The sequence below is a fragment of the Pseudorca crassidens genome, chromosome 6, assembly GCF_039906515.1.
Source record: "Pseudorca crassidens isolate mPseCra1 chromosome 6, mPseCra1.hap1, whole genome shotgun sequence".
NCBI classification, from domain to species: domain Eukaryota; kingdom Metazoa; phylum Chordata; class Mammalia; order Artiodactyla; family Delphinidae; genus Pseudorca; species Pseudorca crassidens.
Genome location: NC_090301.1, coordinates 6861434 through 6888395, shown reverse-complemented (window position 1 = coordinate 6888395; position 26962 = coordinate 6861434). Strand labels below are relative to the sequence as shown.

The following is a 26962-nucleotide window of genomic DNA, read 5'->3' as shown; positions in this document are numbered from 1 at the left end:
ATTTCAAGTGATGTGCAAATTTAAAGTAACACTTTTTTTTTTTTAAGTTTATTTTTGCTGCGTTGGGTCTTTGTTGCTGCATGCGGGCTTTCTCTAGTTCTGGCGAGTGGGGGGCTACTCTTCGTTGCGGTGCGCTGGCTTCACATCGTGGTGGCTTCTCTTGTTGCGGAGCACGGATTCTAGGTTCGCGGGCTTCGGTAGTTGTGGCACACGGGCTTCAGTAGTTGCAGCATGTGGGCTCTAGAGCGCAGGCTCAGTAGTTGTGGCGCACGGGCTTAGCTGCTCCGTGGCATGTGGGATCTTCCAGGACCAGGGCTTGAACCCGTGTCCCCTGCATTGGCAGGTGGATTCTTAACCACAGTGCCACCAGGGAAGCCCCTCTCTTCTGTTTCTTTATAAGGTGTCTGATGGCCAGAGTTTCTCAGTGGGAATTAAGTTGGTTTCAGCAATCTTATAGTTTATGTTTAGTATTTTAAAAATCCTATTTAAGAAATTTTTTCCAGTTCTAAGGTCATAAAGAAATTATCCTATATGGTCTACTGAAGCTTTTAAAGTTTCTCCTTTTGCACTGAATCTGTAGGCCACCTGGAAGTGATTCCTGTGTGGTGTGTGGGGTACGGGACCAATGCACCTTTCCCCTTAGATGACCTGATGTCTCAGCTCCACCGACTAGTCCCTCTCTCCCCCAGCCTGCTGTCACACATCACGCTTTCAAACCTGTGAGCATCTGTTTCTGGGCTTGGATCCCCAAGTTCTACTTCTAGTACTTTGCTCTAAGGAGTAGCTCAGGACATGTGGGGATATTCCATTATAGCACTAATCTTTGAAGCATTGTTGATAATATTGAGCAGGAAGCGTTCTAAATGTTCCAGCAGTGGGAGTGTGTTGAATGATACACGCACATCACTACAGTGAAACACTCTGTAGCAGACAAAAATATATTTACTAATATGGAAGGCTGCTGACAGCACATTAGGACAGAAGGAATAGGAAGTTCACGTACAGTATAATTCCAAGTTCATAAAAAGTTAAGAAACATGCAAATTAAAAAAACAACCTACCATCTTTGCTTCCTCCTCCCATCCGGGTCACATTCATTGCCCTTTGATCTGGCTTTGCCCTGGGTCAGGTCGAGAGTCTGCTCTGGCGGCGGGTCCTCAGTGACTCCTCACGGACCTCTCGTCTGGCTTCTCCTGGGCCCCACTGATGACCTCACCCGTGCACTTGACCTCAGCCCTTAGCAGATGTCATCCACGATGACTTCTCGGTGCTTTCTCATCTGCTCCCCTGGTTTTGTGCCACTTCCTTCTTGTCTTCCGTTTTGGACTCCCACCTCCTCTCTGCACCTGATGTTCGTGTCCTGGGGTTCCCAGTTCCTTGAGCCTCTTCTCATTCCATTCCTTCCCCATAAGGGACTTCATTGAGGTGTCTCCCCCTTAAACTTTATCTTGTGCCCCAACCACATTATCTGCTGCTGGCCCTCCACTCAGCTCCCCCAGGCGTCTCCGGCGTCCTGAGTCAGCACGTCTAAAACGAAGGCCACATCCTCCCCCAGGAGACCCCTTGGGATCATCCCCTTCACCCCGTCTATGGTTTGTCTTCTTTCAAATGCTCTCATGCCTGTGACTGTGCCTCATCCTCCCAGGTGCTCCTGTCGGTTATATAAGAGTTTCTGGAGTGTCCTGCCTGCTTCCTCATTTCATCCCCACTCCCTCTTCTCCACATTGTGGCCAAAATCATCTTTCTTTTTTTTTTTTTTTTTCAAAATCATCTTTCTTAAGTAAAATGTACATCCTGAGATACCGCCCCCTGATTTGGGGGCCCTGTGACTGGGAGGTCTGGCTGTCAGTGATCTGGGCCCTTTGCCCACCTTCCCAGCCCTCTTGGGCTCTGCCTGCAGCCTGTAGGAGGCTGTGGACCTCTCTGCCTGGCCTGCTCAGACCCCTGCTCATCTTCTAAGACCTGTTCTGGGAAGCCTTCCCTTGTGGGGGAATTGTTCCCTCCCTGGCGTCCTGTGTCCTCTGTCCTCCTCTGGTCTGAGCTGTCCCTGGAGCCCTCTGAGCCACTGCTGCTGCCTGTCTGGGGAGGGCACAAAGGGAGGGTGAGAGCAGGAGCTCCCACTGCCTTTGCAGAGAGGGGTCATCCTCCCCCGTGACTGGTGAACAGGGCCCCAAGGCAGGCCTGACCTCGGCTTCTCTGCCCACTGGTTTGCAGGCTTTGGAAGGGCCTTTCCGGAGCTGCCTTACTCCGTTCTTTGCTCCTGAGCAGGATGACTAGGATGCGAGCTTCGCCTGTGGCAGGTGCCTGGGCCGCCTCACCTGTGGCTTGGGCGTGTCTCTGTCAGTCAGTGGGCGGCTTTGGCTCAGGCTGAATACCCTGCCGTCTTCCATCCCGCAGCCCAGCTTGGGATTTGCATCCTCTCCGTTTGGAGGGGGGCCACATGCTCCACTTCCCACTTACTTGCCGCTCGGATTCTCAGTGCCTGTGTGTGTTGCAAATCTGTCCTTTGTCTCTGATGGTAATGAAGGTGCCCCGGATGGCTTGAAGGACAGAGTTGGCCCTGTTGTTTGTGCAAAGAACTTGACAAAATGATTCTAAGAGCCTGGCTGACCAGCATAAGCGACCAGCCCCTCTTGGGTCTGGGTTTGGGCTTCTGGTTCTCTGCTCCGGTGGGCGTGAGGAGGAGCCCTGCCAGCTGAGCAGTTTCCTGTGGGTGCTGCTTACAGGCTGCCAAATGCAAAGCACAGCAGATTAGTCAGGGGTGTTCTTTTCTTGACCACTTTTAGTGCATTGCTTTTGACTGAGTGTTAAAAATATTCTGCAGCATATCTATAGTCTTCCACTAGCAGTGAATAGGAGAAGAAATGCAGTTTCTGAGAAAGCTTCAAAGAAATACTGGTCTTTATCTTTTCCCCAGCCGTTTCCGCTGAAACCCACCAGAGTCTTTTTCTGAGCACTGTTGTTCTATAAATAGAACAGCAGCTCTCCTTGGGTAGCCCAAGATCGCAGCTCTCATCCGCTCTCTGAAAGATTTGTGTGTGTGTGTGTGTGTGTGTGTGTGAGAGAGAGTGGATTTTGGTTTAATTCTGCTTTTCTTTTATGTGTGACATGTGTAGCGGGAGATGCAAGAAAAATACTCTAGCATTTATCCTTTAAAGATAACTTCTTATAACTTTTCTGGGTCTGGGCTTGTTGGTTTTGGTGCCTTTTTTTTCCTATTTTCCTTTAATTTGCATTTGGGAAAGAGGTGGAAGTGATGACTTCTTCTGCAGAGGTAAGGAAGACGTTTGGGGGTGAGGAGAGGTGACTTGGTCTGTGAGCGGGTCCTGCGGGGTCCAGAGGAAAGGCTCTCCTGGAGAGCTGAGCAGGCGTCTTGTGTGTGCTCCGTTGGGCAGTCAGCTGTCCTGTCTTTGAAGAGCACATTGAAATAGCATCACCATGTGCACTTGGGTCTGAAAAGAATCTTAGGAAACAACCTAGCAGTCCTTCTGTATTGCAGGAGCTCCTGGGACCAGAGGTTGGGACTTTCTCTCTGCCTTGGATCGGCACATATCTCTTACCTTGATCTTGGGTGATGTGTTCCTCTCTCCTTAATTACCTGGAAGAACAGTGGGTGGCCTCCTCAGAAGTAAAGGTGAAGGTGCATGCCACAGAATGAGTAGGGCGGTTCCTCACTAGTCCGTCCGTCCGTCCGTCCCCCCCCCCCCCCCGCCAGAGTTGATTCTCTAGGGAATTGGAAATGGTTGCTCTTTGTGCTGCTGGGCCAGCCCTGACTGCACAAATTCCATCAGACCCAGCATGGGGTCGCAAGCTGGCATGTGCAGCCCACCGTGCCCAGGAAGCTCCAAGAGGACGTTGTGTGGCAGGGATAAGGGGAGGAGCAGTGCTGCCGGCCTCCCAGGACACCTGGAGCGTGGGCTGTCACGGGGGGGTCCTGGTGCACAGTCAGATGCTGGTGGTGTGTGTAGGGGGTTGTCTTCAGCATTCTTCTACGGGGGTATCAGTGCATCGCAGGTTCCACTCCTGCGGAGGGACCAGGCAGCACAGACTTCTGCTCTTGCCTCTGACACATTGGGGTGACGTAGGGTTTCTGTGTCTTGTTTCATCGTATGTCGTCTTAAGTGGCCACAGACGCCCAAGTGCTTTGTACAGCTACTTAAAAAGTTACCTAAAGTGCAGAGCTGTAGGGGATTGGGTAATTAAACAAAAGCTTCTCTGGACCCATGTTCTTGTCCTTGAACAGAACTTTATACATTCTGCCTCCATCGCATGGTGGGCCTCCGTGTAGAATGGACATTTGTTGAGGTGTGTGCAGATGCTGGAAGCCAGGCACTTGTTTCAGGGCACCTTGTTTATTAGTTTTGACTGTGTTAGTGGCTCTGCGTAGTTCAACGCATCTAACGATCAGGTAGGTCCTTGAACTTTTAACTTGTAAGTGGTGTGTAGGGCTCCCTCCTCCCGTTTGGTAAGTGCCCGGGAAGCAGCCTCAGGAGAAGCCATGCCCCCATTCTTGGCTTTAATTGAGCTGAGCTGAGTGGACTGCTGTTCACCTCGTGATTGTCTTTGAACTCCTGCTTGGTGGTGGTTGGTCAGATTTTGGGGGTGGAGGAGTTTTAGTGACTTTGGCAGTGGCTCTTCTCTGTGTTACAGTGTGGGTAGATGCACATGCCCAGCCTGTGAACAGGGGTGAGGGCCCAAGGGGGCAGGCCTGGAACTGCACTGAACCCCATAGCAACCTACATCGACAGTTTTGGCAACAGGATCCTGAGAAATGGCAGGAGGCCAGAGAACACGGAGACGGGGCCAAGAATAGCTGAAAAATACCAAATGCTGAAGTTGGAGAGAGCACTGGCCCGGGGCCACTAATGGTGGTCCTGCGCCCCGCTTCTGCTAACCCCCCCCCCCCGCCCCGGGGGCATATGCAGGGCACACCTTGGGCCTCTGACACACTCCCATGCCCCTCCCCCCGCCACTCTGGCACACCATCGCCCCCTGGAGAATTGTGTCACCCTCCCCTGGCTGTGTGCTCAACCTGTCCATAGGTCAGGGTCTGGGGAGAGTGTGAAATAGTTCTGTTAGGCCATCAGCCCATTAGAGACACAAATGCACTGGAGTCAGTGGACAAGCGCATGGCACCGCGAAAACATGCTCATGAATCCGTTTCTGTGCTTTCAGACCGTCATCAAAGAGGGGATGCTGACCAAACAGAACAATTCATTCCAACGATCAAAAAGGAGATACTTTAAGCTTCGAGGGCGAACGCTGTACTATGCAAAAACTGCCAAGGTGAGATGCAGAGGAGGAAACTTAACGAGAGAAAACTATCTGAGGAGCTGCAGGGAGAGACTGGGTTCTGTGTCCTCATCTTGGGAAAAACCTTCGATTCTAGATCTGTTATTTTGAGCAAGTTTTGTAATACTCAAGGGTGCTGGGTTTTATTTGTCTCAAGCATGTTTTATTTCTTATGAACTGATTTTTTATTTCTTATGAATTGATTTTTTAATTCATTTTCTTTAATGTCATGTGTAACCAATGGGGAAAGGAGAAAAGGTCACAGAAGTAACCACATTACCATTAGATATCTTTTTTTTCAGAGAAATCGGGGGTAACTGGCTTAAAAATCTCTTATTACAGCCTAAGTATCTTTTTCTTAAAAACACTTTAGTAAGGTATAATTGGCCTACAAAAAGCTGTACAGATACTTACTGTATACAACTTGATGAGTTTGGAGTTGAGTGTATGTACCTGTGAATCTAACTAAAAGTATTTTTAAAGTGTGTTGGGCTTTTTGGTGTGTGAATAGAAATTGCCTCTGGCTTTCTAGCCATGATCCTTCTTCCCATGTACCATGTGTGTAAGATTTAAAGCTAGAATCACCAGGCAGATGCCAGTGACAGAGGAGGAGCCACTGAGAGTCCCTGAGTCACCGCCCAGTTTAGACGATTGTGGTGTCACACACTTCAAACACTAGCGTATCTGCAAACCTAGTTTTTGGTGTTCTGAATACCAGTCTTTTTGTATCAGTATTGCAGTCAATACTAATATTTCGGCATTAAAAATAATCTGGAATCTGAATAATTTACATTTTGAGATGTATCCCTAGTGAGTTAGTGCATTAAAATTTGAAATTGAACAGAGTAACTTGTTTAGATAGGGTTCTGACCACATCCTTCATTAAAAAAAGACAAACCCTTACAGTTATTTTAGTTGGAGGGGTGGGGGAGTTACTTAAAAGACTGAATCTCTTTTCTAGCTTATTAGCGTTTCCTCCAGGGGTTTCTGATGGAGTCCTCCTCCTAGAGGGGACGGAAACGTAAACAGGAGGTGAGGGCTATGAACGGGGGGGATTTGGGAGAGAGAGGAGAGGAAAATGGGGAGGAGGGCATCTCCGACCTGGTTCCCAGCCCTTCTTCTGGAGCCTGTCTCTCTCTCCAGGACTAGATTCACTCTGCTCTGCTCCCTTGTTTTCTTTCATGGCTGGGTCCCTTCTATTTAGGTCAGTCTCTCTTCCCCTAGAATTGTTTATTTTAGCCGGGACCTCTCCCCCCAAATGTGCGAGGTGGAGAAACTAAAGTCGGAAGGACAGAGGACCTTCAGTCGGGAACCTGCCCTCTCAGGTGGACTCGTGTGAGGATATATTTTTGGTTCCATTAATGCAATCACTGGGGAACTCCCTGGACTAAAAAAAAGTCTTGAGCTATACCTGTGAGCTCGGTGCTTTGTCAGAAGCAGGTAGGGTGAACTCACTCAGCGTTCATTTAGTTCTCAAGTGCTTGCCTGGGGTCGAGGCACCTTACCCCCACTGACTGCAGTCCCTGTGTCTTTCCAGTCGATCATATTTGATGAGGTGGACCTGACAGACGCCAGCGTGGCTGAATCCAGCACTAAAAATGTCAACAACAGCTTTACGGTAAGTCTTTGGACGCACACCTTTCTTGATTCTTCACCACATTTGGTTTTCCTGTTTAATTTGAACAAATGTGTGTGAGCAGTTCAGATTTTTCATCCTTTGCTCTCTGATTGGAACAATTCGTGGTAAATTTTGAATTTAAGGTTCAAAATAATGCTATGGTTGGAGAATAACTGAGAATTTTGCACATTAAGCACAAAAGAACAAGAGGGACCAAAGGAATTTTTAAAACATGTTGTAGTTTACATTTACAATTTTGCACAGAGGTTTGTTTTTCATGATTGTTATAGAAAATTTGGAAAATACAGAAAATGTTGAAGCAATTAAAAAACAGCCATCAGGGGACTTCTCTGGTGGCGCAGTGGTTGGGAATCCGCCTGCCAATGCAGGGGACATGGGTTTGATCCCTGGTCCGGGAGGATCCCACATGCCATGGAGCAACTAAGCTTGTGCAACACAACTACTGAGCCTGCGCTCTAGAGCCCGCGAGCCACAACTGCTGAGGCCTGCGTGTTTAGAGCCCATGCTCTGCAACAAGAGAAGCCACCGCAGTGAGAAGCCCGCACACTGCAACGAAGAGTAGCCCCCGCTCACCGCAACTAGAGAAAGCCTGCGCAGCAACGAAGACGCGACGCCGCCAAAACTAAATAAATTAAATAAATAAATAAATTTATATGTTAAAAAAGCAGCCATCATTCAGCCACCTCAAAACATAGAATGTTGATATTTTTCTTTTTAAAACTCCTCCCCCCACCACATTTATAGAAATTATGTTGTACTTTCTGCAAAAGTTCTAAATGCATAAAATCGTGTGACCTCAGTACCCAGAGGTAGCCAGCTGCTCACTTTAGAGTGATTATCTTTATGTCTAAATATCTATGTCTTTACCCTCTTTACCCACATATAACATGAGATCGTAGTGATCCTTTTGTTTTACATGTTTAGTTTTATTTTTTTCTCTTGACAGTTTATGGTGGACATTTCCCCATGTTGATTGATCTAAGTGTTCATCACATTTTTTAATAGCTGTACAGCATTTCTTGTATGACTTTACAGTTTTGGCTTCGGGGGCTGACTTTAGAACCTGATGTGTAAGGTATGACTCTAATAGCAGGAATGGAATATTTTAAAATATTTTTCATTGTGTTATTAAGTGAGCTTATCTAGAAATACAGTATGTTCCCTACCTTTTTTCAATTCTTTTATAACTCAGTCAAGGTGGGTAATTTTCTTCATTTTTTTTTTTTTTTTTTGGGGTACGCGGGCCTCTCACTGTTGTGGCCTCTCCCGTTGTGGAGCACAGGCTCCGGACGCTCAGGCTCAGCGGCCATGGCTCACGGGCCTAGCCGCTCTGCGGCACGTGGGATCCTCCCGGACCGGGGCACGAACCCGTGTCCCCTGCATCGGCAGGCGGACTCTCAACCACTGCGCCACCAGGGAAGCCCTCTTCATGTTTAGGATCTAAACATTTTGGGTTAGTATTAGTTTTAGCTACTTTCAGGTTTTTTTTAACTTGTTTATTTATGGATCAATTATGTTGCTGCTCCAAATGGGATTTTCCTTCCTTCATTTAAACTTCTACTTATTTTGTTTTGGTGTAATTAACTGCTCTTGGTTTTACTTTGTGGCTTATCGAATTAGTCAGACTTCCCTGACGGCCTCTTTTATTTTATTCCTCGTTTTATTTGGACTGTTTTTACTTTTTCTGCATTAGTTTTATCATTTACTTACTGGCTGGGGAGACAACTATGGAAGTGGATTATTCTTTGATTTATGGCTTCTAGAGTGTTTAATAGGAGTAGGTATTGAATTTCACTGGATTGTTTTGAACATTAATTTAGATGATCAGTTTGGTTTTAGGTATTTGTACATTTCATAATAATAAATTGTTCCTGGTAATGTTGAATGTTATACCCTAATTTTGGATTTAGAATTTTCTGAAAGCATGTGTGTGCTTTTCTTTGGGTAGGAGGTAGCCTTTGTTGTGTTTTGATTTCGGAGTTAAACTAGCTCCATAAAATCCATTTAGTAACTGTCCATGATTTTTTGTGCTCTGGAACATTTTTATAGCTTTAGAGTTGATTATTTCTTGAAAATTTGAGAGAATTTACTTTTCAGGGAGGTAATAAGGCTCTGAATAAACCTAAAAGGTTTATTTCAATTTTAAAAAAATATTTATTTATTTATGGCTGCGTCTGGTCTTAGTTGTGGCACGTGGGATCTTTTGTTTTGGAGCGCGGGCTCTTCCTTGCAGCACGCAGGCATCCTCTCTAGATGTGGCGTGTGGGCTTAGTTGCCCCGCAGCATATGGAATCTTACTTCCCTGACCAGGGATCGAACCCACGCCCCCTGCATTGGAAGGCAGATTCTTAACCACTGGACCACCAGGGCAGTCCCTAAAAGGTTTGTTTTTGCTTTTTGATCATAGGAGCTTTTTTACTTCTTGAGTCCATTTTTGTATTTACTTTCCCATTTATTCCACACCTTCAAATTTAGTAACATTTATTGTTTGCACTTTATTTTTATTTATTTATTTTTGGCCATGCCGTGTGGCATGCGGGATCCTAGTTCCCTGACCAGGGATTGAACCCACGCCCCCTGCATTGGAAGCACGCAGTCTTAACCACTGGACCACCGGGGAAGTCCTGCACTTTAAACATAAATGTCTCTGGTTAGATCCCCTTTCACATACCTAATTTTACTTGTTTAGCTTTTGTTTTTCTTGTCATATTTCTCTCTTTTTAAAAATTTTATTGAAGTATAGTTGATTTACAATGTTGTGTTAATTTCTTCTGTATAGCAAAGTGATTGTTACACATATATATATTCTTTTTTCATATTCTTTTACATTGTGGTTTATCACAGGATATTGCATATAGTTCCTTGTTCCTATACAATAGGGCCTTGTTGTTTATTCATTCTATATATGATAGTTTGCATCTGCTAATCCCAAACTCCCAACCCTAACCTCCATCCCTCCCCTACCTACTCTCCCCTTGGCAACCACAAGTCTGTTCTGTATCTGTGAGTCTGTTTCTGTTTCATAGATATGTTCATTTGTGTCGTGTTTTAGATTCCACATATAAGTGATGTCGTCTTGTATTTGTCTTTCTCTTTCTGACTTAGTACAATAATCTCTCGGTCCATCCATGTTGCCGCAAATGGCATTATTTCATTCTTTTTTATGGCTGGTTAATATTCCATTGTATATACATATCACATCTTCTTTATCCATTCATCTGTTGATGGACATTTAGGTTGTTTCCATGTCTTGGCTATTGTAAACAATGCTGCTGTGAACACAGGGGTGCATGTATCTTTCAAATTATAGTTTTACCGGGGTTGATGGATTATATGGCAACTCTATTTTTAGTTTTTTGAGGAACCTCTATACTGTTTTCCGTAGTGGCTGCACCAATTTATATTCCCACCAACAGTGTAGGAGGGTTCCCTTTTCTTCACACCCTCTCCAGCATTTGTTATTTGTAGACTTTTTAATGATGGCCATTCTGAGCGGTGTGTGGTGGTACCTCATTGTGGTTTTGATTTGCATTTCTCTAGTAATTAGTGGTGTTGAGCATCTTTTCATGTGCCTATTGGCCACCTGTATGTCTTCTTTGGAGAAATGTCTGTTTAGGTCTTCTGCCCATTTTTCGATTGGGTTGCTTGTTTTTTTGTTATTGAGTTGTATGAGCTGTTTGTATATTTTGGAAATTAAGCCCTTATCAGTTGTATCATTTGCAAATATTTTCTTCCAGTCAGTAGGTTGTCTTCTCATTTTGCTTATGGTTTCCTTTGCTGTGAAAAAGCTTATAAGTTTGATTACGTCCCATTTGTTTATTTTTGCTTTTATTTCTATTGCCTTGGGAGACTGCCTTGTCATATTTCTTAAACTCTATCATTTTTGTCTTTTAAGAGATCCAGTTCTTAGATTATTGAACAATTCCATTTTTCTATTACCTAATTCACCTTATGCATTTGTATTTATTGTCTTCTGTCTGCTTTTCATAACTTTTTAAAACAACTTATTGATTAGTTCATTTTTATTTTCATATATATAAATAATTAAAAGACATTAGGGACTCAGAATTTAACTGAGTGCATTTCTGTTCACATTCCAACATTCCAAAAGTTGTTTTTTCTCGCAGTAGAAAAATGTTAGTCAAGATAAATTACATTTCTGATAAAGTTATTAAAGAAAATTTTAAAGCGTATAGATAAAATAGGAAATTTAAAACCATCCACATTCCTACTACCCAAAGATACCTAATAATATATATTGATTTATGTCGTTCCCACCAAATGTGTTTTATAAAGTATAGTTTTTAACCTCTTTCTTCAGTTAACAATGAGCTTTTTTCTTATAATATCCTTCAAAATCTTGTTTATTCGTGTTGCATAGTATTCCATCATATAAATTTATACATTTAACCAGTTTTTGATAATTAAACATGTTTATATTAATCTATGAAAACTAGAAGGCTTTTGGTATATTATTGCCAACTTGCCTTTAGAACTTGTATGAGTAGGACTTGATGAAGTGGTTTTTTTCTATCCTTTTACAAATACCATGTGTTAAAATTTTAGAACATCTTTGCCGCTTTGATAAAAATGGTAATTTGTTTTATTTCGTTGATTATCAAAGTGATGTCAAACATTTCTCACAGTCTGTTGGCCATTTGTATTAATTTCTTTATGAATTGATTTTTCATGTGCTTTTGCATAGTCAGCTCTGTATTTTGGGGGTTCAAAATTACTCCTTTCTCTTATTCTATTTATCTACGTAAGTTTGCCCCCATTGGCTATGCTTGTTTCAGTGATCCTTTTTTTTGTTTTTTTTTTAAAAACTAGATTTCATACACTAATAATAGGCCAAAATTGTCAGGTTGTCCATTTTTTTGTATAAAATAACACTGTGCTGTACACTTGCACACAGATACTTTTGTATATTTCTGATTATTTCCATAGCCTAAGTTCTTAGAAATGGAATCCCTTTTGAGGTAGAAAGTGTGAACTTTTAAAAGGCTTTTGAAAAATAAATGAGGTACTGATACGTGTTACAACTGGGATGGGCCTTGAAAACATGCTGAATGAAAGCCAGACACAAAAGACCACATATTTTATGATCGCATTTATATGAAATGCACAATAGTCAAATCTGTAGAGACAGTAGATTAGTGGTTGCCAGAGGCTGTGGGAAGGAGGAGTGCTAATGGGTACCGGATTTTAGTTGGGGGTTTGTGGCAGAATGTTCTAACATTAGATAGTGGTGATGGTTGCACAACTTTATGAATATGCTAAAAACCACTGAATTGTATACTGTAAAAGGATGAATTGTATGGGAATTATGTCTCCATAAAAAATAGTATGCCACTGTGCTTTGGTACTACATGAGTTATTATGGAGCTTTGTCAGTCTGATTTGAGAATGAACCCTGATTTATATACTGTCTCTATGGGAAAATGTGTGCCAAATAGTTGACTTCCAGATGTCGAGCCAGTTCCTGTGGGGCGGTCATGGATGGTTTCCCAGCTCTTGGGGCAGAGGCACTGATTCTTTCACATTTATTTTAGATTTTGTTAGTGCTGTAAAAACTGGTTTTTCATCTGAGGATGTGCTGAAAGGACAAGAGAAAGATTAATAATGAGGTTCCCCAGAAATATCCCAAGATAAGGAGACCATTTCTGAGCAATCCGTGATGGCGTCTGGAATTTGGGGATACATGGGGAGTGTTTGGAGCCAGTTGACCGGTGCCCACTTCCCTGAGGCATGCTTCCACAGAGGGTCCGTAGGTTTTGGACTCTCCCATTTCTAACACCCTGCCGTATTTACTGTCTGAACTCTGAACCTGTCACTTCCCATACAGCAAACTGCAGGAATCTGCATGCAGGTCCTAGGAGGCAGGGCCTGGCCTTGGACTTTGCCAGTGCCTGGCCCATGTGTCCAGGGAAGTGAGTGCAGAATGAATGAATGCATTTGCTCAGAAACTACTACATTTCCTGGGATATCTCATTTGGTTTTCCAGCTATTCCGGTAGTAATTTCCAAATTCCACAACTTCTATTAAAATTGCATGCCTGATACAAAGAACAAGGCAGTGAAAGTTGCTGTTATCATGAATCAGCCAACAGGTGGGAACCTTTTGTAACTGGAAAAGAATGAGTAAATTTGCTCCACATTAGAAAAGACTCCATTTTAATTTCTCCCTAAAATGGCCAAAGAACTGTATCATAAAGAAATAAGGATCTGAGGGACAAGAGACTTCCAAGGGAGATGGGAGGAAATATTTGGGGGAGAGGAGAGATTTTTATACAGGTTTGATGGAAGAAATGGTACGAAGGAGGCTTATGTAACTGGAGACGGGTCTGCTTGTTTTCTGTTCTTTAAGAACAAAGTGAAGGTGGGATGCAGCTAAAGACACAGATGTGCCTTTAGATGAGGTGGAGCTTTGGCCGTGGGAGCTTTCAGAAGATGGGGAGTAGAGCAGACAGAGTCCTCTGCATTCTTACCTTCAAGTGGGGTCTACAAGGTCAAAGAGCATAACAGCAGCATGAAGAGGAAAAGGGGATTTGCCAGCTTCGTGTCCCAGCCTCTGAAATAACATGAAATAGGTTTTTGATAATTAAACATGTTTATATTAATCTATGAAAACTAGAAGGCTTTTGGTATATTATTGCCAACTTGCCTTTAGAACTTGTATGAGTAGGACTTGATGAAGTGGTTTTTTTCTATCCTTTTACAAATACCATGTGTTAAAATTTTAGAACATCTTTGCCGCTTTGATAAAAATGGTAATTTGTTTTATTTCGTTGATTATCAAAGTGATGTCAAACATTTCTCACAGTCTGTTGGCCATTTTTATTAATTTCTTTATGAATTGATTTTTCATGTGCTTTTGCATAGTCAGCTCTGTATTTTGGGGGTTCAAAATTACTCCTTTCTCTTATTCTATTTATCTACGTAAGTTTGCCCCCATTGGCTATGCTTGTTTCAGTGATCCTTTTTTTTTTGTTTTTTTTTTTAAAAACTAGATTTCATACACTAATAATAGGCCAAAATTGTCAGGTTAAAATACTTCTCATTTTCCCCTTATATTTCTTTTCATGGGATAATTTAAAAATTATTTTCAGCCTTATCAAAAAATTTACAGATTTGTTCTGAACGTATATTTTAACTACCATGACTCTTCAAAGGAGTTTGTCAAAGCAAAGCAGCATTTCTGCTTTACTGAAAGTTTTTATATTCTAAATAATTAAAAAAATCGAACTATGACTTCCAAACTGAAAAGTGCACAGATGTATGTACAGAGCTTGATGTGTAACCGTCACCCAGATCAAGCTGTAGAACATGTCTAGGCCCTGGGACGCTCCCCTTGCGGTATTGCCCAGTTGTTCCCCCTCTCCGACCCCCGGCCACATGTAACCACCACCCTAACTTCTAATACTGTAGATTCGTGTTGGCTGTTTTAGATATTTGATGTAAATGAGCTCATATTCTTCTGTGTATATTCTTTTGTGTCTGTTTTCTGATCTGTGTGTTTCCTAATTTCATGGCATTTGGGTGATTTTTCTAGTCTTTTTTTTTTTTTTTTGCTGCATTGGGTCTTCGTTGCACGTGGGCTTTTCTCTAGTTGTGGCGAGCACTACCCTTTGTTGCAGTGTGTGGGCTTCTCACAGCGGTGGTTTCTCTTGTTACGGAGCACGGGCTCTAGGCATGCGGGCTTCAGTAGTTGTGGCACGTGGGCTCAGTAGTTGTGGCATGCGGGCTCAGTAGTTGTGGCTCACGGGCTCTAGAGCGCAGGCTCAGTAGTTGTGGCACATGGGCTTAGTTGTTCCGCGGCACGTGGGAACATCCCGGACCAGGGCTCGAACCCGCGTCCCCTGCATTGGCAGGCGGATTCTTAACCACTGTGCTGCCAGGGAAGTCCGATTTTTCTAGTCTTTACTGTGATCAGAGAACATACTCGGAATGATTTCAGTCCTTTAAAGTTGTTGAGACTTTATGACCCAGTAAGTGGTCACTTTTCATAAATGTTCCATGTGCATTTGAACAGAACTTGGATTCATTAGTTCTTGTAAGTTGATTAGGACAAAAGTTTAATCATTTTTCTCAAATCTTTTATAACCTTCTGACTAGTTTTTCTGTTTGTCCTATTAGTTATTGAGTGAGATTTATTAAAGTCTCCTACTGTGATTGTGGACTTACCTGTTTTTTGTTTTCATTCTGTTAATTTTTGCTTTATATATTTGAAGGCTTATTATTAAATGCATACAGATTTAGAATTATTTTATATTCTTACTAGATTGACCCTTTTATTATGAAATAACCTTTTATTTCTCTTAATGTTTTTTGCCTTAAAGTTTACTTTGATGTTACTCTAGCTACAGTAGCTTTATTTTGGTTAGTAATTGTATTGTAAGTAGTGGTATATAATTTTCCATCCTTTTACCTTAAACCTTTTTGTTTATATTTAAGATGTGTCTCTTGTAAGCAGCATAAAGTTGTGTGGTTTTATTAAACTGTCTATTGGACTGTTTAATTGGATGGTGCCTTTAACTAGATTATGTTTAATCTGTACTTAGTTTTAGATTCTCTTGTATTTGGGTACAAATCCAATACATTATTACTTGTTTTCTCTTAGTCTCACATTTTATATTTTTTCACATCTTTCTTTTTAAAATAGATGAATTATTTCATTTTCTCCTCTCTTTTAGCTTGTTTCATATACATTATTTTAGTGGATATTTTATAGATTGCAAAATATATCCTTGACTTATTAACTTCTACTACAGATTAGTGCTTCTACTACAGATTAGTACTACAGGGATCTTAGAGCATTTAAACTCTCTATGCTCTTCATTGCTATTGAAATTATAATTGAAATTTCAATTAATTTCTGGTACTTAAGAAGGAAACCTCTCAGGACTTCCCTAGTGGCGCAGTGGTTAAGAATCCGCCTGCCAATGCAGGGGACACGGGTTCATTCAGTCCCTGGTCTGGGAAGATCCCACATGCCGTGGAGCAACTAAGTCTGTGCGCCACAGCTACTGAGCCTGCACTCTAGAGTCCGCGAGCCACAACTACTGAGCCTGTGTGCCACAACTACTGAAGCCCGTGCTCCGCAACAAGAGGAGCCACTGCAATGAGAAGCCCGCGCCCCACAACGAAGAGTAGACCCTGCTCACTGCAACTAGAGAAAGCCCACACGTAGCAACGAAGACCCAACACAGCCAAAAATAAATAAATAAAATAAATAAATTAAAAAAAAAAAAGGAAACCTCTCTGTAGTCACCTCTTGCCTTTGTGCTGGTTTGTTATTTACTTTAATTTTACATATATTTGAAACCTCATAAGACATTATTATACAGTTGACAGTCATTTAGATTTCTAGTGAATATTTGCCTTTTCTGTTGCCCTTCATTTCTTTCTGTATTTCTGTGATCTATGGGGTAATATTCTTTCTGTGAAAAATTCTCTTTAATTTCTTTAGTGTTGGTTCCTACTTTTGTTTTATTTTTATTTATTTATTTTTTGCGGTACACAGGCCTCTCACTGTTGTGGCCTCTCCTGTTGCGGAGCACAGGCTCCGGTCGCGCAGGCTCAGCGGCCATGGCTCACGGGCCCAGCCGCTCCGTGGCATGTGGGATCTTTCCGGACCGGGGCACGAACCCGTGTCTCCTGCATCGGCAGGCGGACTCTCAACCACTGCGCCACCAGGGAAGCCCTCTACTTTTGTTTTATTTCATCTTTTTGAAGGTTATTCTTGCTTGTTATACAGTTCTAGCATGGCAGTCATTTTCTTTCAGCAATCTAAAAATGTCATTCCATTGTATTGTAGCTTCCATTATTTTTGTTAAAAGTAACTTGTCAGTCCTATTGTTGTTCCTTGGATGATAATATACCTTGCCCCCCCCCCCCGCCCCCACCCCGTCTGACTACTTTTAAGATTTTTCTTTTCCTTTGGCATTGTGCTGTTTTACTGTGATTTTTCCAGTCATGGTTCTTTGTGTTCATCTTGCTTAGTGTTCCTAACACTTCTGAAATCTGCAGCTATATGTCCCTTCTGTTGTCAGTTTGGGGAAAGTCTTGGTTATTATCTCTTCAAGTATTGCTTCTACCAATTAATTTACTTTGTTTTTATCTTGGCTTATTCTCGTTTGATAGAGAAAATATTTTTTAAATGTTTTCTGTTTAACATTGTCATCTTCCTGCCTTAGGGAAAGATTGTCCTTTGAGCGCGTGCATTTCCTCTCGGGTATCCAAATGTCTTCACTGACTCTGGACATTCCCCCTCCCTGTTCTAGTCATCTTTGAGCTGTCTTTAGTGATTTTAGTTGTATTCAAGTCCTATGATGGCTTCTTTTATAACCTTCCTACAGCAGCCTAGAGCTATAGCCTAGAGCTATAGCTATTCTTTTATAATCTTCCCACAGCAGCCCAGGAATTGTAGGGCCATTAGAGTTGAGTGCTTTCGTTTACTTATTTCTTCAAGTCAGTGTTCCATCATTTTAAACCTGTATTCTATTTTGATAAATATTTGATGAAATGTCATCACACTCCTTTAAAGTTATTTGAAGTTTCAGAACGCAGCAAAAACAAATGAAAGCAGTGGGGCACAGCAGAGCTCTGTTCTCATACACCCCCCCCCCCCCCCCCGACATCCCTCCCTTGAGGGTCGCTGCTCCGAGTCCATGCAGTTTTGTTTACTTTGTTAAATGCTGTAACATGCTGCGTGAGAGCAAGGATTTTTGTCTGTTTTGCTCACTGCTTTACCCAAGTGCCAGCACACAGTAGGTGCTCATAATTATATGTTGAAGAGTGACTTGATCACTAGTTCCAGGATGATTTTGGCCCTGTTCCTCTCACTGATTTCACTCAGTAGAGCACTTTCAGTGGACAGGTGCTGGATAGCAGTAAAAGAGCTCCCTTCATGTAGTGAACAGTCCTGTGTGAGTGGCAGGTACTGAGCAGTTAGGAGCAGCAGGCCAAGAAGGAAGTAGCTTGGCTGTAGCGGCGAGCGGGTGTCAGGGCAGGCCTTCCTGTGGCTGCGACGCGGCCGGGAGAGACGTGCAGAGACCTGAGGCTGAGGGGGGCTGTGGCCAGCAATACCAGGTGTCTGGGGTTGAAGTGGTTCCTGTCAGAGGGAGTGGAGCATGTGTTAGGGTGGCGAGATGGGCAGAGGGCAGAGGGGAAGTGCTTTACAGGCTGTGGGGAGTTTGGACCTTTTTGCCATATGTATTGGGAAGTTTTTTAAAGCCTGTGGGTTTTTATTATGGCAGTTGCTGGAGAATAGATCTGCCGGGAAGAGGTGGCCAGAATGGGTGTGAGGAGGTTGGACAGGTGGCCTTTTCTGTGGCAGGTGAGGGAGGTGGAGCGGGGACAGGGCCTTGCAGGCAGTTTGGTTAAACACTGTTCTCTTTGTTAGCAGCGCTGCTCTTTGTTCTGCGTGATTCAGGAACAGCACTGAAGAAAAACGGGTATTGAGCAATCAATGAGAGATGCTTCTAGATGCTTCCTAGAAAGCAGCTCTGCACATATCACGGTTACATTGCACAGGGCAAGCCTCTGGCAGCTCTGTACTTTCTCCCTTTACCAGGGTGTGTTGCTGGCCGCTTCCATTTTTAGAAATTTCACCCCAGACACTGACTTCATGGTGGCTGGTGTCAGAGGCTCTGTCCCTTTTGAGGGAGGCAGAATCAGAGCCAAATTCAATTTAGTGAAGATATTCACAACGAGTAGGATAAAGGGATGCGTCATCTGAGGTGGACACGTGTGTTCCTGATGGACGCTGGGGAACAGGTTGAGCGCCGAGCCCTGGCCGTGTCCCCGCGAGGGCAAGGAGCCTGGAGCGTGCCGGGCTCACAGACTCCCAGCCTGCGTTGCCTCTCGGAGAGGATAGTATGTTTCCCCAAGCCCCTCACCTCAGTCAGGGACGCCCCGGGCACCTGCGGCCACACCAGCACCACGCGCGGCTCGCTGGTTTGGCCGAGGCAACACCTCTGAATCCTGGGGCTGGTGGGAGCTCGTGACCCCCCTGGGTGGGGCTCTGGGCCCCCACACGGTCAGAGTTGGGCAGGGACGGAGGCTGCCCTCAGGGGAGAGCCAGGCCCAGCGCTGTGGAGAAGGAAGCAAGGAGCCTGAGGGTTCCACCTGTGTGTTTGCTGTGACATGGTCAGTTACATTTTGCTTCATTTATGGGGGAAGTTACGTGCTATGTGGAATTTCCAAATTTCGGGTTTCCCAGAGGAGTCAGGGACTCTGTCTTTGAATCTGTCAGGATCTGTGTTTCCTCACTCAGGTGTAAGAGCCTAGACAGCAGGGCTGGGTTATGGTTCTTTCTTTATCTCTGAAAGTGCCCGCACAGGGCCTTGCACAGAAGCAGGGTGCACAGGCAAGGACTGGGAAGCCAGGGCGTGAGTCTCAGCTTGGCCTCTCACCGGCTGAGTGACCTTGGGCAAATCACACGGCTCTGAGCCTCAGTTTCCTCGTCTGAGGAGTAGGGATAATAATAGTACCTGCTTGTGGGCTGTTGGAAGGGTTAAATGAATTAATGTAATGTAGGCATGATGAAAGTGGTTGCTATTAATGACAATACGATTATAGGCACTTACTATAACAAGTGAGTATTCGATGAGTTAATGATGGAAAGCAATGGACCAAATTAATTTACTGTGTCATTGGTCTTAATTAGAAAGTTTTCTTTGGTTTGGTATACTTGTGTTTCTTAAATGGATCGTCCTGCGATCACTCCAGATTTCACTGGCCTGGAGCAGTCTGTTCACTCCTACCCGGGCCATAGGAGCAGCTGCAGTGGAGTTGGACCTTGAAGAGGAAAGACGAGTTTTACTGGAATATACCTGAATATAAAACCATTAAAAAGAGGCATCTTCTGCCCATTTTTAAAAGTACTGTAAGTCCTCCAGTGCCTCCTCGTTTCTTATCTAATGCCATCCAGGGGATCTGGCGCTCTCTGACCCTCCCAGCCTCTCCCCGACACGGACCTGCTCCAGTCCAGCCTGCTCTTTTTGCAGGGAACAAATGCCCTGTGCACGGTCGCCTGCTGGCCGTGGTCTCTGCGGGGCCCCTCGGTCTGAGGCCCTCTCCACAAACTCTCCCTGTCAACCTGGTCCGTTCCTCAAAGGTAGGGTGAAAACACCCTGTTCCCTAAGACCTTCCTATTTATGCTGTGGTCAGAAGGGAACGAACCCTCTGCCGCCTTCTCCCTCAGGGCGGTGGCTCCCAGCCTTGGCTATGCCTGATCACCCTTTAGAACTTAAAAAAAGGGTTCCTGGCACCATCCCCAGAGATTCTGCTGCTGATTTGCAAATGGGTGATTTTTCAAAGCTCTCCTCGATTTCGAGGTGCAGCCACATTTGGGACCCACACTTCTGCAGTGCTGAGTGCAGCCTCCTTAGTAATCTGGGCACGTGGTCTCACCTTCTGCGTCTTGATTTGAGGTCAGGGGTTCTCTTTCACAGCTTGCCGTCCCAGCACAGGGCACGTGCCAGCTGTGCGAGCGAGCGGGAGCCAGGAAGTCGGTTCTGCTGCCACTTGCTGTTCAGAGAATTGTTGCTCCTTTGTGAAGCCCAGTGGAACAGACGTCCATTATTGTAGGTGGTCCTGTGGGCCGGGCCCCTTTTTGTTACTGGGAGTGAGCAGGACCTAGGAGCTCCCTGGAGCTGTGTGCTTCTGGATTCTGGTGAGTAGCTTCGGCAGGGGCTGGCACCTTTGCTCTGTGTGCATTTCCAGGTTTGACAGCTTGAAAGCTTCTTGCTTACCGCTGGAGAATATAGGAATAATTTGACAAGTAAGACTTTACCCTGGCAACCTTATTTCTGAAATCATGTAGAGATCAGTTGGAAAAGATGCATGTTTTAGAAAGACTCATCTTCCCTTCTTTCAAAGGGAAAGAAGTACCTGCTGTGGCAAGCTCCGTTAGGTGTCTGGGGGTGGACGGAGGTGGAAGATGCGTTCCCTGTACCTAGAGACTTCTTACGGGCTGTTAGACGTGAACAGAAATCATGATTGGACCCTGTGACAGGTGTAATGCAGAGGAAGGTGCAAAAGGCCGTGAGAGAGAGGAGAAAGAAGTGTCTCAGTCGGCCCGGGGAGTGGAAACTTCTGCTGAGAAGGGGATGTGTGAGCGGGACCTGGGGGACAGGCCTCTTACAGAGATGGCATGGGTGAGCCCGCACGTCAGATGCGTTCCAGGAATAGCACCTAGGAGCTCCCAGTCACTGACAGACCAACAGACCAACAGTGTGCAGACAGCTTATTAACGTAGTTCTTAAAGTGTTTGAATTGTGATAATGATTTTAAAGGAAATTTAAAGTGGAAAAAATGAAGATCCTGCAGTAGCTCAGCAGCTGTTTTCTTTTTTCATGTTCCCTTAAGACTTTTTCATAGGCAGACATTAAGTTTTGCATATGTTTTATATACATCAACATATGTATAGTTTTATATTTTGGCTTTATTTATTATTTCATCGTATAAATGTTCCCACATTGTGAGCCTCTATAATGACCACCTCTCTAGTTGTGGGTATTTCATCATGTAGATGAGTCATAGCTGATCAGTTAAACTTCATTTACTCCTGCAGTATTAGGGACTTAGAATGTTTTCAGTTTTCCTGTTGCAGATAATGCTAGCACAAGCGTCTTAGATCACAGGAGGGACATTTGGGAAAATGAGTGTGGTCTCTCCCTGCAGAGTAGCTCCCGTGCTGGGTTCCTTTGCTCAGGAGAGGCTGCAGGTTTTCCTGAGGGTGGCCTTTGCTCGGTCGTGGGGCCTTTCTCACCTCTGTCGCCTGACTTGAGGTTGAGAAGATAAAACTTCCTTCAGCTCTGCGTGATTCTGGTTTGGTTCTGGTTTACAGCTTCATTTCTGAGCATGAGGACTTCTGAATTTCAGCTTCTGCTTACTTCACATTATTTTAGATGGGTCACAACTGGAACTTTAACGTATCCTATACCCCCAGAATCTCTGGTGAGTGTGTCATGTACCTGTAGTAAAGGAAAGGAGGAGGCTGGGCTGGGTTTCATGATGAGGAAGTGGACAGACAGCTCAAGAGACCCTGGTGTCAGTGACCGAGCTGGTGGAGGAAGAAACGTGAGCAGAAAGTTGGAACATCTGCTCTGCAGGCAGTGCAGCCTGGAGAAGGGCAGTGGAGAAGTCGAGAACACGCTGGCGTGAGGGGTGAGGAGTGGTTGGGAGGGGGCGGAAGAAGCTTGGGCAGAGGGCAGGAACCAAGAAGCGAACGCTTAGTGGCATGATATAAGAATAGAGTGGAGGCAAGGACAGGCCCTCGGTTTATTCTTAAATTTCAGGAAAATGGATTGGTCAAATAATGGGGATTGAAAATAGAGAGTTTTCAGTATACACTGAATGAGAATTAAATTTAGGATATATGGCTTCCCTGGTGGCGCAGTGGTTGAGAGTCCGCCTGCCGATGCAGGGGACACGGGTTCGTGCTGCGGTCCGGGAAGATCCCACATGCTGCGGAGCGGCTGGGCCCATGAGCCATGGCCGCTGGGCCTGCACGTCCGGAGCCTGTGCTCCGCAACGGGAGAGGCCACAACAGTGAGAGGCCCGCGTACCGCAAAAAAAAAAAAAAAAAATTTAGGACATACGTGTTTAGAGAGCTGTTTCTGCATAATGCCATATACAGCATTGCATACCTGAAAGGGAGTTTACATTTAATTTTTAGTATTTAATGTTTAGAATATCATAAAGGTGTGTATATTAGAAATAGGTTTGGCTGCTAAATTAGTTTCCTGGGGCTGCCATGACAAATTACCATATGGCTTAGAACAACAGAAATGTATTCTCTCACATTTCTGGAGGCCAGAAGTCTGAAATCAAGGTGTTGGCAGGCCTGCACTCCCAACCGAGGTCTTAGGGGAGATTCCATCCCATGCCTCTTCCAGCTTCTGGTGGCTCCAGGCACTCCTTGGCTTGTGGCTGCATCACCCCCATCTCTGCCTCCATCTTTGCAGGACTTTCTCCTCCTTCCCCTGTGTCCTTTCTTTTGTCTCTTATAAGGACACTTGTCATTGGATTTAGGGCCACCCAGATAATCCAGGATGATTGCATCCTAAGATCCTTAATTATGTTTACAAAAACTTTTTCCAAATAAGCTCATATTCACAGGTTCTGGGGATTAGAACACAGGTATATTTTTTTGCAGGCCATCTTTCAACCCACTACATCTGCTTGTAAAAAATAGTTGTCAAAATAAAAATGGTGTGAACATGTAAAGTTTTATTTTTCTATACAGAAGTAGGCAGTCCTTGATCAGTATGGCAGTTCTACAGGGTCATCTGGGTCCCTCCAGAATTTGATTCTCCTGGTTCAAGATGACTGCTAGAGTGCCAGTGTCCCCCTTATCTCCTTTTGGGAGATGGGGGAGAGGGAGGAGAAAAGAAAGGGTGTTGCCTGGCAGAGGTTTTTTTATCTAGGTTCATGGACCTTCTTCCCCACAAGGGGTCAGTGGGTTTGACTATAGTTTATTAAAACTGATTTTCATTGCAATGGTACTTCATTTTCTGCATTTAGAGACATTCTGAGAGGGTCCATAGGCTTCACTAGACTGCCAAAAGGGGTCCATGGCACAAAAAAGACATTCCAAGTTTCAGTATAATTTCAGTAGAAATTGAATGAGAATTACATTTAGGATATACATGTTTAGAGGGTGGCTTTTCTGCAAAATTCCATATTGAAATTTTGTGTGGTTTCCCAAAAATGACTTAGCACTTCTGTTAGTCAGATGACTACAGCGTATGGCCATTGGCATAGGGATCTAGCAGGCTTTGCTCATAGCATCATCCTGATGGTTGCCCTGAAATGACCATGTCAGAATAACCATGCCATACATAGAGAGGAGTGATTTTTCATGTCTGTATTTATTACTTCCTTTCCTCCCAGTACTATTGTTGAAATGTTTTATGGTATCCAGAAGTTTTGTGAGGTACATTATAAAGGTGGTCTTCTTTTTTTAGCTCTATGACTTAGGGCAAGATACTTCATCTAAGAGTTTTCTCATCTGTGAAATGGGGATAATACTAGACTCCATCTCATTGGTCATTGGGTTGGCAAAAAAGTGCCCTCTGAATGTTTCCTAGTTTTTATCTCCACTACCAGTTATCACTACTAGTAGGAAAGTAATAGGGGTCAACTTGCTAACACTTAGCAGTTATTCTGATTTGTAGAAATTCCAAAGGATTTCAGATGAGATTAATTTTCTTGGCAGTGTTAAAAATAGCATCTGCAACTGAAGAGTAGGTATCAGGAAAGAATTATTGCCCTTAAGAATTATCAGGCAAATAACTAATAAAAAGAGGAAAAATAAAATATAAAGGAAACACAAATGTAATTAAAAATATAAGGTATCTTTGTTTAATTTGCTTATTATAAATCACATTTGGTTTTCCCTTATATTTTATGTTTCCTGTTTCTATTAGTTATAGCCTGATAACTCTAAATAAAAACGAAGCTACAATATATGATGGATTTATGTAGTATTTTTAGTTGTTTTAAATCTTACCTATTTGGCATTCAAGTTTGTTCAATGAATGAGAGTCCCTTTGTAGGCCTGCATGAGGTGAAACCATGGACCTGAGTTTCTCAGCTGTTTCCAGCAGATGTCAGCCTGTGGGGTGGTCAGGCGCCGCTCCTTTGGTGAGCAACCATGACCTTTATCCAGATTTCAACATCAGTTTTCCTTTTCAGCTTGTTTGGAGCTCAGATATTTCCTGGGCAAAACCCCTACACCAGTCACTTTGGCTCAGAGAGAGGAAAAGCTATATATATAATTGGCAAATTTCCTTGCATGGAAAAAACTCTTCCCAATTTCTGTGACTGCTGGCCTGGATCTGGGATGGGGAGGGTTGTACTTGTGGGTTGAGGCTGTCCCGTAAGTCCTTGTATAGAAGCTGTGCCAGACGGGAAGCCCCATGTTAGGATAGCGGCTCCTGCCGCCTGAGCACACCGCCTGGTCCCTCCCCAAGCTCAGAGCTCCAGGAGAGCCTGACCTCATGTCCTGGCTGTGTCAGCCGTCAGCTGTGGGATCTCAGCTTCTTATACCTGTAGCTTCATTCTCCTATTGGAAAAGTCGGGGCAGTACTATCTCACACCTGGGGAGGGGAGGGGCAAGCACCTGGCACGTAGTAGGTGCTTAGTGAATTAAATGCTCTGATTGTTAAAACACCCCTTGGACAGTGGAGCAGGACTAGGAGAGCAGCTGCAGGAGGAAGTTAATCCAGTGAATTCCATGCTTTATAATCCACTCTGTGTTCTCAGTTTCAAGAAGCGGGAAGAAGCAGGCTTTGAGCCAAATTGGTGGCTGTGTGTTTGCTAAGTGTGGGGTTTTGCTGAAGGCAGCACCTGCTCTGTGACACAGATGGTCCAAAGAGCCGTGTACTCCACGTGAGGGCTTAGCATTTGGTTCTTACAGTCGTTCCAAGCAGGCAGAGAGAGAGAACACTGTCTTCTGGCAGCCTGGCTGGTGAGCGGTGGAACTAGTTGTGGTGTCTGTTAAGTATATTTAGAATTGGGGTGCGGGAGGACGCTGTTACTTGTCAGGGCTGTGTGTTATTTTTGAGTAGGGGGTTGCGTTTATGAAATTGAAGCCATTTTCACAATACTGTTGGGGGGTGTGTGTGTATGTGTTGTGTGGTGTGTATGCATGTGTATATATGTGTGTGTTAATTGTTAACGCTTCTGATTGTCTTTGTTTACAAGTGATAGAGGAAACAAAAAAGGACAGTTGAGAGACTGTAGTTTGACTATAGTAATTTTGTAAAGTTCTTTGAGAGAAGAAACAGTGGAGAAACATAGATTTGATTCAGTTTTTCTTGGGGTGTCCAGGAAATGAATAATTTTAGCCATTCTTTTTTTTTTTTTTTTTTTTGTGCGGTACGCGGGCCTCTCCCGTTGCGGAGCACAGGCTCCGGACGCGCAGGCTCAGCGGCCATGGCTCACGGGCCCAGCTGCTCCGTGGCACTTGGGATCTTCCCAGACCGGGGCACGAACCCATGTCCCCTGCATCGGCAGGCGGACTCTCAAACACTGCGCCACCAGGGAAGCCCAATTTTAGCCATTCTTGACCCAGTGTTCTTTGGTAAATGTTCAGATAAATGTCCAGGTTTCATAAATACTTGGTAAATGTCCCAAGGATATGATTGAGCCGTGTCCTCTCTGGTTTTTTCCTTGAAAGTTAGGAAAATGGTGTCACTCTGTAGGGTATTACGTTTTAAAAAAAAATCCTGCTTTTCTGTTCCAGAATAATCTGGTATTTCAGAGTGCATAGAGTGGTGGGATCTTTTTATTTTCTTGAAACAACTTGTTATCAAGTTAAGATAATTCCCTGCTTGCTGGTGGGGAGACTGTGCTGTTTTTTGACTTAATAATCCCTCCTCCTCCACAGCTGAAGCACTTAGTTTGCAATGTAGACTCAAAAAGAAACATGTGATCCTGAGCTGTTGTACTGGTTCTTACAGGATGTTTAGCTAAACCTCAAGACTCAGCCAGGTGCAGAGGTGCTCAGGTAAGGCCGGGAGCTCCCCTGCGCCCAGCCGCTCTGGGTGCACCCAGGCTCACCTCCATCCAGAAAAGCCGGTTAGTGTCAGGGCACTGTCTTCTCTGCTTCCTAATTGTTCTCAGTCTGCAAAGGTCTAACGATGGTGAATCAGAGTAATTAGACATTTGGAAAATAGTTAGGAGTGGGGGTGGCTCCCCCCTTATCCTTGGAGGGGCTGAAGGGACACTGACCTTGAGGCAGGAGGCTTGGCGTCTGTCCTGTCCCTGACACTGAAAACCAGGGCTGCTTCCTTGACCTGGGAAATAAGGGTCCAGGATAGCTGACCTTTGAGGCTGTTGCCAGCTTGGCTCTCTGTCTTCTGAGGAATGAACTTTATGGTTTGCTGTATGCAAGAGGTATCTAATCACACCAAGGAATAGATTAGGTATTTGTTGTTCCCAAAGCTGTAAGTGCTGGCTTTCCTGGGCACTGCCAGTTTACACACCCTGTTGTAGATGAGTTAACACTTGTCAATTA

The 26962-nt window shown here is 44.2% G+C and overlaps 1 protein-coding gene across 12 annotated transcripts in view; it reads left to right on the top strand.

The window, feature by feature from the left end:
• Positions 1-26962, top strand: part of DGKD (diacylglycerol kinase delta) — a 110195-nt gene that overhangs the window by 25021 nt on the left and 58212 nt on the right. For 11 of the 12 annotated variants that reach the window (XM_067740183.1, XM_067740181.1, XM_067740185.1 and 8 more), the window contains exons 2-3: positions 5176-5286; positions 6830-6910. In XM_067740183.1, coding sequence (XP_067596284.1) covers positions 5176-5286; positions 6830-6910 — 192 coding nt within the window. Of the gene's footprint in view, positions 1-5175; positions 5287-6829; positions 6911-25390; positions 25412-26962 lie in introns of those variants that run through there. The other variant, XM_067740190.1, reaches the window with a different exon arrangement.